Source organism: Glycine max, chromosome 16, assembly GCF_000004515.6.
Source record: "Glycine max cultivar Williams 82 chromosome 16, Glycine_max_v4.0, whole genome shotgun sequence".
In the NCBI taxonomy this organism is placed as follows: Eukaryota; Viridiplantae; Streptophyta; class Magnoliopsida; order Fabales; family Fabaceae; genus Glycine; species Glycine max.
In genome coordinates this window covers 37,289,935-37,305,180 of record NC_038252.2, presented here as the reverse complement: position 1 = coordinate 37,305,180, position 15,246 = coordinate 37,289,935, and the positions used below count along the sequence as shown (strand labels likewise).

Here is a 15,246-nt window from a genome sequence, read left to right as displayed (position 1 = left end):
TAATGAAACACGGATGTTTGTAATATATTCACATTCAAAGTTTTTATCTTTTGCTAAACATCACCCAAAAAGCAATCTACTGTAGAATTAAAAGTAGTTCTTCAATATCACACAACACAGATGTAGTAACAATTTCTTCATGGAAATTACTTGCAAACGTTATAGCAGTTTTCTTCAGCGTGCCTCGTACTGGACAACTGCATAAAAACCAGAAATTTTTTAGAGTACTGTATGTAAATTGCATATATGTAGAAGGTGCAACATAAAAGAAGTCACAGCTTTAAGCATATGTAAGAAAGTCACACAGCACAACAGGGCACACCTTCAGGAATCTGGTAATTTTCTGATACCGAGGCATGACAAAAACGAGCCATACTCAATATGCACATCATAACATGACGCACCTCTTTATAGTTGGATACTAGGATATATTATTATTATTATTTGCTGTTGGATACTTGGATATATTATTATTATTATTATTAATATTATTTGATTTAACTGAATTTTTAAAAATTACGAAGAAGTCCTCTTTCTCCTCTAAAATTCAGAACTCAAGATTTCTTTTACTAATAGAGTTCCAGTTTTAATGGTCATGTCAGAATTCAGATCACATTGTGCCTAATTTAACAGTTGTAGTCTTCTAGTATCCCTTTTCACCAAATTTTCCCATTAAGTGATATTGATGCATTTCCAAGCAGAAATACTTTCAAAATCATTCATTAATAAGCTGGTACATAAAGCAATCCACCTTCAGATACCCTTCACAACTCTTTTCTGTTATTTGTTGGCAGGGGATAGTCATAACACAACCCCTCAATGTTTTCTTTATATGCAGATTGTCTCTATCACAATGAAAGGCATCGTCAAAGACTTCAACGACAATTTTATAAATAAGCATTAATTAGTCTTTTCTCGTCTCGTCATTATTTTTCCTTTCCTTATTTCCTCTTCTCTTTCCTTTGAGTCTTATTTGCAGAGATCAAGATATCCCTTAGCAGATAAAGCTATCTCTTACAAACTAACCTTGAATAAGTCACTTATCCCACATGTTAATTAACTCTAATAAAACTTCTAGTTTGTATTTTTAATTAACAACAAAGATAATTATTGGCAGTTCAGGACATCAAGTATCTCTCATGTATTTATCAGGTAGAATAGCAACTTAATTTTTTTTTTTTTATGGTCAATGGGAAAATACAAGGTTCATATACATTGGAAACAAAGGTTGATTCTAGATAGCATAAACCTGGACTGCTTCATCAAAGAATACCATTCAGTCCCATCACAATTAGACAGATCGAGCAGTTCATTGTTCAAACTTCAAACATGTTATCGTTTGAGATGAACTACATTCAGTTCACTCATTATATTCAGGATAGGTTTCCAAATTGAAACATATGTATTTACACTACAGTTACAGTCCAATGGTGACAGGCATCCACCTCTAGATCATATGAAGCTCTACTACTACCACGTGATCAGGAACTCAGACAACGGTAGTTTAATAAACTACATTCACTCATTGTATTCTAACTCTACACTGTTACACACTGGACTGGAGCGATCAACTAGAATCAGTGACTTCGTTTTAAACTCACATTCTTCTCTAACCAAACCGCTATCAACAAGAAACAAAAAAACAGAGAGAACTTCCAACAGCAATAACAATTACTAATTACCTCAGTATTTTAAAGTAAATAAGCGAATAAACTAAAGAGTAACTAAAGAGTAACTCATCATTCACGAACGGAGCAGAGAAATTATATACAAAACAGAGCATTAATGAAATTAAAGCTTACTGCGACGAGTGCGCTTCTTGTAAAGAATACGGTAACCGCACTCACGGCACTGTATAACGTCACCGGGCTTCAGCGTATTCTCCATTCCACAATCTGCAACAGATACAAACACAAAATCACATTTCACTCTTAAAACCCTAAACCCTAAACACACACTTTTAACATTGGCAAAAAAGGTAAACGAAAAACGCAATTAGGTCAAAAAGAGCTGTGATTAGATAAGAAACCTCCGCATATGTAGCTGACTGGCTCAGGCTGAGGATCCATCGCTGGTTCCAGCGAGGTGTAAAGGAAGAAGGTTCTAGGCTTTAGCCTTTAGCTTTCTGCTCAACGAAGAAAATGTAAAGTGGCTCAGAATCAGAGGCTTTAAAACGAAGGATTGGGCTTCATCTTCAGCTTTTAGGGGCCCAAATTCGCAACTTACATGTCCAAAACCGAGAAGCCTCTCTATTTTGTATTTTCTTTTTACAAAATTGTTATTTTTGTCTTTTAATATAAATTGATATATAAAAAAACTTTCATAGATTTTTTTAAGAAAATTAATTCATAAATATTTTTTCATCTATTCCTACATAATTTTTTTGAATGGTCACAATTGACTAATATTTAATTAATGTTGAATGGTCAAAATTGAAAAATAAAATAATATTGCAGCACTAATGTCAAATTAATTTTTTTTATTCAATTTAGGAAATAAAATATATTTTTTAGGTTACCCCTCTTGAAATTGTAATAATCTCCTATATATTGTATTCATTTTCTCTTTGAGACACATTTATTTTTAACATTTTAAAACAGGCTGAAATTAATTACTTTCAATTTTTTTCTATTGATGGTACAATTCTCTACTTCTCCAAAATTCAGCAACATTTATTTTCAGATTAAATTTAATCAATTAAAATATTTTCTCCATAAAAATCGTATACATGTGATTCTCCTTTCCTTTTATATCTAGGTGTAATAATACAAAGTGGTAGAAAAATTAACGAAATTTTCACACAAGATATAAGTGCATAGTTAAAATGGAGAAGCTGTAAAAAATTAAAATATATGGAGAAAAATATCCAATAAATTAATTAAAATGGAAACACAATGCCATGGAAAATACTTCATCTGTAATGATGTATTCTATGTTAAGAAAATGACTCTTGATTAACAATTAATAAAAGAGTGATTATACTTTTACATCTAAAATTTTTAAAAACAACAAAAGATTCTAAATATTACTATAATATTTTTACTTATTAGTGTGAAATATCTATTATTTATGTTCAAGAATAATCTTTTTTGAGAACTTAATCACTTCTAATAGGTCTTCACTTTCAATTATACTTTTTCTATCTACAAGACTTAATTTAAAATTTTAATTTAGAGACTTCAACGAGTTTCACTTGGATCAAAGACATGCTAAATGTTATCGTGATTATGGATTGAAATTTGAATATTGTCAAAAATTGAATATACACACATTTTACTACTTGATTAATTTAATTTCACGATGGAAATTTGAGCATTTTTTTCTTCTAGATTTTCAAATTAAAGCATGGAAGAACTGTTCATTCTAGATAGTCAACGATGGCCAAGCTTAGGTCAACTGACCATTAAATAGATAATCAAATTCAAATACAAAGACTTTACCAACTTTATTTGACTTGGATTTTTGTTTTATTCCAATTGGCTCATTCGGCTTAAATTTCAACCCAGTGATTAGCCGGAAACAATATGCATGTTCTAGGAAAATTAGAATAAGATTTTGTCCTACAAAGCACACCAAGTGGTATTTTGATTTATAATAAGAATTATAATATAAGGCTTTGTTCACAAGAATTATAGCCAATACAATTCCAAGAATATTTTGAAGAATTCCATTTTGAATATCAAATTTCTGAAATTACACGCAATTATGAAGTCTTCTGATACCTCTCCACAGCACGATGACTATTTACTACACAAAAGCATTTCTGTTGATGGCTATACTTACACCAACACAGGTAAGAATCAACTTTTCTTCCTCTGGTTTTAGGCATCACACCAATACACAAATACTATACCAGTAACAAAACTAAAGAGGGTTCTCTTGTACCTACTGCAGATAAAGAAATTACCGCGAAGGGCACAGGAAAAAGCAGCAATTTTACACATAGGATTCATAACCATGGTAATTTCAAAGTTGAAAGATCACAACATAACATGAAACATTATAAGAAAAGTGTGATCAATTCTATTGAACATTAGATTAACTCACTATTTGTTGTATGCATGTATGTATGACTGCAGTAAAAATGGGTCCTAATCTGTCTGAGATTCTGAAGGGTAAGTTGAGTTTGGGGGCAAGGATTATACAAGAAGGAGGAAGAGGGAACATCTTCAAGAGTGTTTTTGGGATGCAAGAAAAAGAGCAATTGTTGAAGGCCTCTCAGTGTTATTTATATACCACAGCTGGTCCTATTGCTGGAATTCTCTTTGTCTCAACTGCAAAGGTTGCATTTTACAGTGAAAGGCCCATAACCTTCTCTTCTGTGACAGGAGAGTTAGTCAGGGCACCTTACAAGGTAGGCTTTATGTGCTACAACACAACCCAACTTTAAGCTCAAATTAATTAGTATATATTAGGATCCAATTATAAGGTATGAGACTTGAGTCCTATACGGGAAGTATGTGATTCTAGGTGGGGTTTATTAGGTCTTGGGCTGTCTAACTATGATAGCTAGCTTTTATGGTATGACTCTCCCAAGATTCTTATCAATTGGTATCATAGCCTTCCACCATGTCTCTTAGCTTCAAACAAGCAGCATGCGTTAATATGACTTGTAAATAAATAGGAATGATATACCTGGTACATGGGTTTAGAAAGAGGAAAAAAATGTGTAATATACATAAATTCTAGTAAATAAATAATGCCTGAGAATAATTTTTAAAACTTATATCAAACATGAGAATTTTTGGTTCTCAAACCCAAATTTCCTGAAATAATTTTTTATGACTTGAAACAAAAACACTAAGATATGAGACTTGAGTTCCACATTAGAAGTATGAGATTCTAGTATAGGGTGCCTTGGACTCTTTAACTAAAACAGCTAAGTTTTTGTATTGTGGATCTCCCAAGGTTATTATGACTTTATATGATTCTTATCTATTTCATTCTTCTGATGTGAAGGTGCTTCTTGTTATGTATGCAGGTTTTGATACCAATAGGGAGAATAAAAGAGGTCAATGAAAGCCAGAATGTGAACAAGGCAGAACAGAAGTATATAGAGATAGTGACTGAGGATGATTCTGAATTTTGGTTTGTGGGGTTTTTGCGGTATGAGAAAGCTCTCAAGCATCTCAATAAGGCTATTTCCATGGCCAATAAATTCTGAAAGGAGAAAATTATCGTTAAGTTCCTAGATATTTTGAGATATTAATGTGAATATTGAGATGTCTTGCAATGTGAGGTTCTAAGTTTTTGCTTGTTGCCTGTCCTGCAATAGTTTCATCCCTTATCTCTTGGGGATTAAGAGCTTCTAGTGACTTAGCTACATGCCACAGAAAAAGACATCAGTGTTGTCCATCGTGGGAGTGGGTGAATGCAACATGGCATAGAACCGTGTCAAATAGGGACCAAATGTAGAAAATCAGAATACAACAGCTAGTCGTTAATGAAGGCCAAGCACATGTAATGCTAAATGTAGTGCTATTGCAAATATATATATATATATATATAATTTTTTTTGTCAGATTCTTAATAGATGTTTTTTTATGAATATTACTTAGAACTAGAAGCGAATATTTTTGTAATTAAAGTCTTGTCACTGTACATGTAATGGAATAGATTTGGATTTTGATACCCCTAAAAAAGATAGGCTTATGGTATGGTGGAATGAGCCGGGGCTAAGAGCCTAAGAATAAGACAATGGGAAAGAGCTGGAGCGCACTGTAGGAGATCAAGCTCGCACATTCACAATACTTGTCTCACAACTTAAAGCGTGTTAGGTTTACGTCTGCATAACTCAAACGTGAAACTTTTAGTTGTTTTTTATGTATCTTGACGTGAAAATTTGATCAAATGCTTGCTGTTTTTATTTTTTGTTTTTCTAAATTAACTGAGTTATCTATTTTTTTTATACTTACAATGATGGTAACAAAGTTTAAACTTAGAGCTTTTGCATACTACTCTACCTCTCACCATTAGGTTGACTATAATGGTCTTTAACCGGGTTATCACTCCTTGTGGGTCTGGTTTCCGTCTATGCACATGCTAAATTGCTACTCTTATATGCATCATTTCATTTTCATATATGCCAAATATTGAAAATGTAGGGATTGCCCACTTGGTGTTGTCAAGTAATGCTTACATACAATGGCCGGAAGATTGTGTTAGTGCTACTCATCTTAAGATGTCATCAATTAGTTTCCAATAATCTGAATGCCTTGCCCATCTTTCACTCAAGCTTTTTTTTATTGCTGCTTTCTCCACTGTAGTATATAGTCTGCATGAAAAGCTTGATGGGTTTGCCGGTTTGATTTAAACACAGAACAAGACACTAGCTGTGGTCTCCAAGGCAGCAACCTATGTCCTGAAGGCTAAAAGAATCACCATTGGATTTTAAGATTGAGAAACTTTAGAGTGATTATAAACTAGTTAGGATTTTGATTCAGGGGATTGATATTAGGAGTGATAAGAAATGCTTGAATACTAACTTCAATCAATGTTTTTTTAATATAAATATTAATAAAAAAAACTATTCAGAAAACACAATCTGTAGAAACAAAAAAATTTATACACCAATAGTATAAATTTTTTTACATATCATTTAATTAAAAATCTTCATATGATAAGTTTATTAATTTTTACCACAATTATTTTAAAAATCATACATATTATAAATTCTAATTAATTTTTTACATTATAGTTGCATAGAAATTAAACTCTATTAAAGAATCCAGTACGGTCTTATGAGAAGACATTAATATGTTTGAAGTGAATGGAGATAGGTTCTGTGGAAGTAGTGTTCCATCAAGAGTCACATTACATTATTAGTATTACAAAAGGAAAATGTTAAACGAACACTCTAATAGTGTCAAATCTCCAATAGACACCGTGAGTTGACATTAAAATATAATATCTTTTTATTTAATATAATAATATATTTTATTTCACATAGAGACAGTGGTGGAATAGATGATTATTACTATAAAGCCGTACGTATATCACTCTCATCACAAAATCCAATGATAACAATGATGTGATGATAAAAGTACGAGAAATTCTTTTTTTTTTTATACCAAAAGTAAGTTTAATTATAAATAACTTTTGCTAAAGTTGGCTGTTACGAATTTAAGCCTTATTACAGGGTCGCTGGTTTCAAATGCAGCACTTATTTCGTTTTCCACACAAACTGGTAACACTGTAAAAAAGTTGAGCACGAAACAGATAAAGAAATAAGATGATAAAGGTTATTCATTATTGATCACTGATCAAATTAACTTTTTCTTTCACAAAATGTGAACCAAAGGAAGGGCTTACACTTCAACAAAGTGCATATGCTGTGCAGCACAATTATTATATATTAATGTAATCATGTCCTTCCCAAAAGAAACGTCTATATAGTCTGATTAATTTGACTAGTTTTATTCATTCTAGCGTTAATTTGGTTGGAACTTATTAAGCCCTCTTGAACATAACCTTGAAGGATGGAACTTTATCACTCAAAGACAAATGCTTGTTCCCATCATCACCAACATACAACCCAAGTTCCCTGCACAAAGTCTGTGCAAACGAGGGACAGAAAGAAAGCACATAGTCTTTCTCAGCCTTCTCAATCTTGAACCAATTGACAACAGTGTTAACCCCTGGATTCCCTTCAACACCACCAGTGCTCAAAAACCACACCCCAGTTAGCACCTTGAGGAGCTTCCACACTGGGGGTTTGTCACAAGTGGTGGTTTTCCCATAAGACTTGATGTTGAGATCGGTTGAGGTTAGTATGACACCACTTTTGGCATTGTAGGGTGTGAAGGTAACTGGGGTGCCCTTTGAGACTTCAAGCTTCTCTTGCACCACAAAGAGGGGGCATGTGTTGTTGCCACTGCTTGAAACTGTTAGGCCTCCACCTTTGCCTCTGAACACTGGCAGAATGTAGTACTTGACACCTGTTCTCAGCTTCTGGCCTGAGGTGTCAAGCACTGCTTCTGGTGCTGCTGCAGCAATGCCAATAAAGGGTTCTATGGTGAAGGCCAAAAAGAGAATGGAAAATGCCAAGGGTGAAACCTTCTTCATGTTTCTCAATAGATAGATATGGTTGTTAATTGATCGGTACAAAGATAAGGAAAGAGTAGCCTCTATTTATATAGCATAAAAGAGAACATGAAATTTTTTTATTCCAAAAAATCAAATACAAATATTGGAAAATTTATAATAATTTACCTGTTTTATTTAATTATAAATTGAGTTAAACTTAGATAAAAGGAAACATGATTTTTTTTTCTTGGATTTATTATTCAATTTGTATAAGGATAAAATGTTTTTGTGAGAGAATGATGACATAGGGGAGTGGGTTGTGGGTCATACTTAAAATCTTTATTATATTAATATACATTCTCTCTTTGATTGTAGTGAGCACATGGGTTCATGGAAGACATATATGATATATCAGTGTGCAATGTATTTTCCCACATCCTTATCTCTTAGTAATGTGCTAACTTTTTTACACATGTTCATCGTGAAGGAACTATATAACCAGTGTCCAAAACCAAAAGTCATTTTCAAATCATCATGACAGACGGAAATAATTGTCGATAGTTTTTTTTTTCCTTCATACATTGTATATTTAATTTTATGCATCTATATATACTGTTTTAATTGGAGCTATATTTTCAAAGTATAAAACTGTAATCAGTGTCCAAAAGTCATTTTTGAAATCGTGTCAAACAGAGTCCTAATTATGTTAGCTAATAAATGAAATGTTAAATCATTATAGATGTGATTAATAGTGTTATGGGATTATTAAATTGTCTAAACTCTATCTCATAAATTTAGTTAATAGGGTCACGAGACTATGGAAATATTTAGAAATTAGCAAGTTGCTGCATACTATTGGATTTCAGATTTGGTCCCTTGGTTCTAAAAGAGATCTACGCAACTAGGACCATCTTAAACTTGTTATGCGGAACTAATTTGATGTAGATGAACAGATATATAGTTATATATTTTATTAAAGTTTTAAATTATTATCTTAACATGTATTATTAAAGCAATAATTTTAGGATTATACTGTTTAGTGTGAAGTACATTTCGTGAAAACAGTATACGAAGGCGTGTTTTTTTCTCCATAAAAACGAACTTTATACTTTTTTTAACTTTTAATTTTTTATTGTTTTAAAAAAGGATAACAGTAGTCCGCTTATACATTCGTGAATTTCGTGAAAAAATAAATCGTACTCAATAGCAGTACTCATAATTTTAACTATTATTTATAAATGAAAATAAGCTTTTTCCCTCTGAATATCTCACATTCATAAATGAAAAGATCGAATTGGTTACTCAGATTCAATGACAAATAGCCTGAAATAGAGGACAAAGTTACTCAGATTCAATGGTGTCAGCGTTTTCAAGAAAAGATAATTTGGTAAATAAAATATTCTAAATATTTATAGCATCCCAAGGAATCAAATGTTTTGCAGAAATTGTTAGTCATCATTTTATCGCTTATAATCATCCTTGTAACTTATATATAACTATTTTCTCCAAAAAAATCTGCGATCTCACGTAAAAAAAGTCCACATAGTCAGCGGTACAGTCTATTATTTATGATTTATTATTTTCATACTTCTATTTTATCTTCTATATATATCACTTTTACCTCATTTTTTTCTTATTTTATTTTATTTTTATTATCACATCTATTACTTTATCTCTTTTATTCAATTTTTTTTTCTATCTCTTTCTTCCATTTGCTTATGCATCGATCTTGAAATGGGATGGACGTTTGAGCAATTAATACTTCATTGTTTAGAAAAACCCGTAATTAAGATCAACGGTCCTCCACTGATCAAATTGGTGCGTGAACCAGCATGAGCCTGATTAATTCGCACCCCTGTATATGCTGAATTCCTAAGTTTGAATGTCATATATCCAATTGTTGGTCAACTTAATAAACGAATAATGCCACCAATGTGCTGAGGTATAAACAGTGTATGAGTATAAGGATTCAAATATTGTATAGCTTACATTCATTTTGTTTTTCTTATGTGAAGTTTCCAATCTTTTTTTCTGGCCGTGTCTATCAAACATTTCTACGTACGTACATTGGTCAAATGAGTGATGGCAAACTAAATATATATTAGTGAACATAAATAAATCGAAAACCTTATAACATTAATGACTTGCCTGAAAAAGAAGATGTCTTCAATAAATAAAGATAAGTAATGAACACCTAGGGATTTGGGAAGGAGAGTTCTTTATCGGAATTGCGATTACATTGACTTAATGGCCAATTGTATTGTTAAAATCGTTGACCTAAATTATGTATGTACCCATATTTTGGGGTATTACCCATAGATAAGAACCATATGCTTTCTATCTATATATAAATTGATGGTCTTCAATTGCTATCAGCTTCATCTGTCACATATCAATTAAAACACAAATTAAGCAAAAGCATACAAAACAATGAAGAGCACAATGATGCTAGCTAGGAGGAGTTGAAGCCTCACCCGAGCAAGTGGTTGACACATTAGGGAAGAAGCTCCGAGTTGGAACCAATTATTATGTTATTCCATATATTCCTTACACCAAATATAAAGCTGGGGCAGGCCTGGGCCTAGCCAATGTTGGAAAACCTTAATATTGTAAGTCTTCTTGATGTTGTGGTTGTGAATGTTGGATTATAAGTGAGAGGTGAAGTCCCACATCAAGTAAAAGTGGAAAGGTTGAGTATGAGGAGAAGACCCATAAACCTGAACCTTAAGGTTTTGGATTAGAGTGTAGTGTCAGGTCTCCTTATCCTTATGTGGTGACTCCTGGTCCACAGGTGTACCCCTCAAATCTCTTCAACAATTGGTATCAGAGTCGATTAGTCAAATTGGTAGTATGCAAGTATCGCAAGTGGCCAGAATGACTTGCCATTGACATTCTCACAAGTTAATCTTAAGAAAGGGATCATTCGTGTCTCACAAGTTCTCTGCTTGCACTAGTTGGTTAATTGTCCCCGCCAATATTCCACGGTGTGGAAGCTTGACAGTTTTGATTTCTCAAAGAGACAGTGGTTTGTGACCATCCACAACTGGTTTAAGATTGAGAAGTAAGATGGAGCTTACAAATTGGCCCACTGTCCCAGCGTGGTGAAATCTCCAAAGCATTTCTGCAAGAATGTTGGTGGATGAGAAAGGGAACAAGCGTCTAGCTCTCACTGATCGATATTTGAATTAGTGTATTTCCTTTTTAATAAGGATGTTCTTTCATTGTTTATGATCAGGATCCTCACGTTTGGTTTCCATGGTAAATGCAAAATATATAAGATTAACAAATGATATATTTCTTCTAGTATCACATTTTAAATCCTAGGTATTCATTTAAATCTACATCAACTATCAATTATCAGTATTTAACACAGATATTTAAATTCGAGATTTCGGGTTAAGATGAAAGAATCACACATATGTTTAATGATGCATTAATTACTTTTCATATATATATATATATATATTATCATCTTTAACAAAATATCCTATTACTTTATAATTGATAATTGATAATACGTATAACTTTATATGTATTATCAATTATGAATGATAATTATTATTTTTTTAAATAATGGTAATTATTTTTGTACCAAACAAAATTTAAACACAAACACATAAAAATAATTTGAAACACCAAAATATATGGGATTATTAATAAAATTTGGCTTATAAAAAAACATATGGGATTATATTAGTTACATTTCAGTTGATGTCAGTGAGATATACGATTAATTAATGGAAATACTTCCACTAATGAATATGTCGTGTATGGCGCTTATTAAATTTTATTGCTAGTAGTTTAAATCAGATATACATCTTACAGCAAATTATGTTTAAAAAAATAATGGAATGATATTGTTGATTTATTACTGCCTGTTAAAGACTTATTGAGGTATTTTCAAACATTTTCTCCGGGGAAAAGATCGATTTTTAAAAAGAATTTTCCTAAGATGAATGCACTAACTCTGCATATATATGATGCCAGAGATATATACTTTTTATGCATTGATACATATATGAATTGGCAACAATGTTTTTAATCTGTTTATGGAGTCCAAATCAATAAGCAATTTTTTATAAACAAAATATTATACGAAACAGAGTACAATGGGTACACTTACTCAGTTACTCAAACACATACAATTACAAAGTCCATTAAGAGATAAAAATTTGATTTTTCACCAGTCAAGATAGAAATAGGTGATGATTATACTGCTCAAAATCAAAGCAAAACATACAAGATATACCCTGCACTTGAAATAAAAATCCTGTTTTACACATTAACTTGAGTTTGTAATTATAGAGAATAATTCGCAAAGATAAAACGAATACTTTGAGAGGAATATAACTCTTCCAATTTTATTTTTTTTAAAGTAACAGAATGGGAAGATTGCAAATTCCCTAATATCAGATGAGCATGTAAAATTAAGTATACGTTAATTTAATTGTAAAAACCGCAGATGAATTCTCCTTCCGTACGCATTGATGGGACAAGCCTCTACACAAAGAAACAAAGCTCGATCAAGACATTTACCTGACCCACCAATAGCCCTTCTTCCCACACAAAAAAGACCTATCCTTTACCTCCATAACCAACACCAAATTTTATCAGTCCACCCACCCATTTTAGCCACACATGCATGATCGATCACAATTCCATGCCAAAAACGAATCTGTTTCTCATTTCTGACCTCTCTAAAAATACATTAAAATATGTTTGGATAGAGAATTTTAACTGAGGAAAGTAATTTATCGGAGAATTTAAATTTTTGTATTCTATAATTCTTTGGATGTTTTTTTTTAAGAATTTAAAATTTTGGAATTTTAAAACAGAATTTTGGATAACTAAAAATTTGGAATTTCAATTTTCTTCTAAAAGATGAAAAATTGAAAGCGTAAAGAAACACGTATAACTAGCACATAATCATATTTTTTCTTTTTTTTCATTCATTTTTTTTTCACCCTCATAATTTAACTTTTTTTATCCAAACATAAAATTTTAAAAATAAAAAAATTTCAATTGAAATATTTAAAATTTTTAAAATTTAAAATTTCTCAGAATTTTAAATTCTTTCATCCAAACATACTCTAAGGAAACTTTGGTGACACTTTAACAATCTCTATCAAGTATATATCGCTCCACCAGACCGAGCTAGATGAAGTCCATGTAACATCTATGGGCAAACATTCTATATTAATAGTGAAAACTAACGTCATAATCAACAAAGGATCATCACCTCTGTTTAGCTAAAAAGATCAAGTTAAATATAGTACCAAATCCTTTACCACTAACTCAAGAAATTTTAAGAGATTGATCATCTCCTATAGCGCACCAAAATGTTCTTTATAACATTTTTAGAATATTCCAGACCTCAAGTTGCAAAAAAATTAATATATATATATATATATATATATATATATATATATATATATATATATATATATAATAAAAATATTTTTTTATTTTTACTTTAAGAATGTGAGAATTATAAATTTAGATTATATTAAGCACTTATGCATGGTAAGAGACATTAATAACCTTATGCTTATATATGCATGGTTAAAACTGAAAAGAGTGCCGTACATAACAGGACCTACGGCTGCGATAATCATTGAAAAAATTTCCGTAATAATTGATTTATAAGACTGGTTAATATAATATAATGCCGTAAATTATAGGAACTATTGTTGCGATAATCATTATATTTCCGTAATATTATGGATGTCAACTATCCTTTGATATTTGCGTAAAAGTATTTAGTATATATTAACTCTCTGATGAGTGAAATTTTATGGAGTAAATCCTCTTTCTATTGTACAGCTCTAAAACTATGTTTAATTTTTCTAGTTTAATTTTGGTATGCTTTGCTCTCTGGGATAGATGTTTCTGTTTATAATATTAAAAGATATGTGTTTGAGACTTTTTCAAAAAGAAAATAAAAGAAAAGATTTTTTTAAAATAATTTTATATCTCTTTATTTTTATAAAAATAAAACTATTTCATATCTCTTTATCTTATGAAACTTCTTGACATAAGACAAAGATAATTCATAATTAATCAAATGATTAATTATGATAATTAATTGTATGATCTAATATGTGATATGAAACAATAGAATATTATTTTTATCTTATGGACAAGTTTTATATTTATAAAATAATATTCTTCTTTTTATATTAATTATATTCTTGGTGTTAACCAAAAATGTAATAATATTCCACTAAAATATAATAAGATTAGAATACTCCATTTTGTGTGTGTGATCTCGTAGGTTCAACACTAAATCGATAGTAAATTAATTATAATTAATCTATTATCAATTATCAAAGTAGGTGTCTAACAATACTCTTTAACACCGGATAGTGTGAAGTAACATCTTTTACTTTCAATAACCAATAGAAGAATAATACAATATTTTTTTTATCGTTTACAACTCAAGGTTAATTCTAAAGTCATGATATTTATGTCATGGGACTGGATTAGCATAGTCACCACATGATTGTACTTCATTGGCATCATGGTGCGTATAATTTCGTCTACCACCTTATTGTTTGGGATGTCCTTTCCGCACACCATCATCTTATTAACCATATATGTAATACGTGAAAAATATTGTTCTATAAATCCAGAGTCAAACATTTTGTACCTTTCGTATTCTCTTTGTAGAGATTGTAACTTTGACTTTTGTGCCTTTTCTACTCCCTTGTAGGACAACTTTAGGATATCCTACGCTTCTTTTGCTGTTTTGGCATTTATGATTTTTTCAAAAATTGAAAAATCACCCCTTGTTGAATTTGGGAAAGTGCCAATTGATCTCTCTTCCAAGCAGTATCATCAGCTCCTTTAGCTAGTCCTGTCCCAACAAAACTTCAAAGATTGTGAACTCTCAAATATGTTCTCATCAAAGTTTCCTAGTAGTAAAAATCTATTTTCCCATCCTGGGACCAAACCAAACAATGTTGTAATTGGTAGTCATCTTTCTCTCAATTGTACCAACTCTCTATTTCTTAACACACAATGAAAACACTTTTGTTCCTCACACACTCACTATTTGTTTTTTCTCTCACTACTACCATAGCTTTGTGGTTCTGATACCAAATGTTAACAATTGGACACACAAAATTAAACTCACAAACACACACTCACTTACGCTATGAAAGATAAAATGAGAGAATAAATAAATTCCATACAATCACACACAGGGAGGAAGAGACTTAA

The 15,246-nt window shown here is 31.3% G+C and overlaps 3 protein-coding genes and 1 pseudogene across 3 annotated transcripts; 2 read left to right on the top strand and 2 right to left on the bottom strand.

The window, feature by feature from the left end:
- LOC100500417 (DNA-directed RNA polymerases II, IV and V subunit 12) lies at positions 1-2,217 on the bottom strand. Its single transcript, XM_003548245.4, has 3 exons — positions 2,030-2,217; positions 1,803-1,895; positions 1-197 (listed from the first exon to the last, which is right to left on the bottom strand). Exons 1-3 carry the CDS (start codon positions 2,067-2,069, stop codon positions 175-177), a joined length of 156 nt encoding a protein of 51 aa, XP_003548293.1. The 5' UTR covers positions 2,070-2,217; the 3' UTR covers positions 1-174.
- Positions 2,218-3,529: 1,312 nt separating this feature from the next.
- On the top strand, positions 3,530-5,521 carry LOC100813883 (putative GEM-like protein 8). Its single transcript, XM_006599621.4, has 4 exons — positions 3,530-3,793; positions 3,895-3,960; positions 4,080-4,354; positions 4,982-5,521. The coding sequence occupies exons 1-4, from the start codon at positions 3,706-3,708 to the stop codon at positions 5,162-5,164; spliced, it is 612 nt and encodes a 203-aa protein (XP_006599684.1). The 5' UTR covers positions 3,530-3,705; the 3' UTR covers positions 5,165-5,521.
- A 1,706-nt stretch (positions 5,522-7,227) lies between these two features.
- Positions 7,228-8,104, bottom strand: LOC100527288 (kunitz type trypsin inhibitor). The gene has a single exon (NM_001250668.2). It carries the CDS (start codon positions 8,062-8,064, stop codon positions 7,450-7,452), a length of 615 nt encoding a protein of 204 aa, NP_001237597.1. The 5' UTR covers positions 8,065-8,104; the 3' UTR covers positions 7,228-7,449.
- A 2,168-nt stretch (positions 8,105-10,272) lies between these two features.
- On the top strand, positions 10,273-11,214 carry LOC102666269 (miraculin-like; annotated as a pseudogene).
- The last annotated feature ends 4,032 nt before the right edge of the window (positions 11,215-15,246 follow it).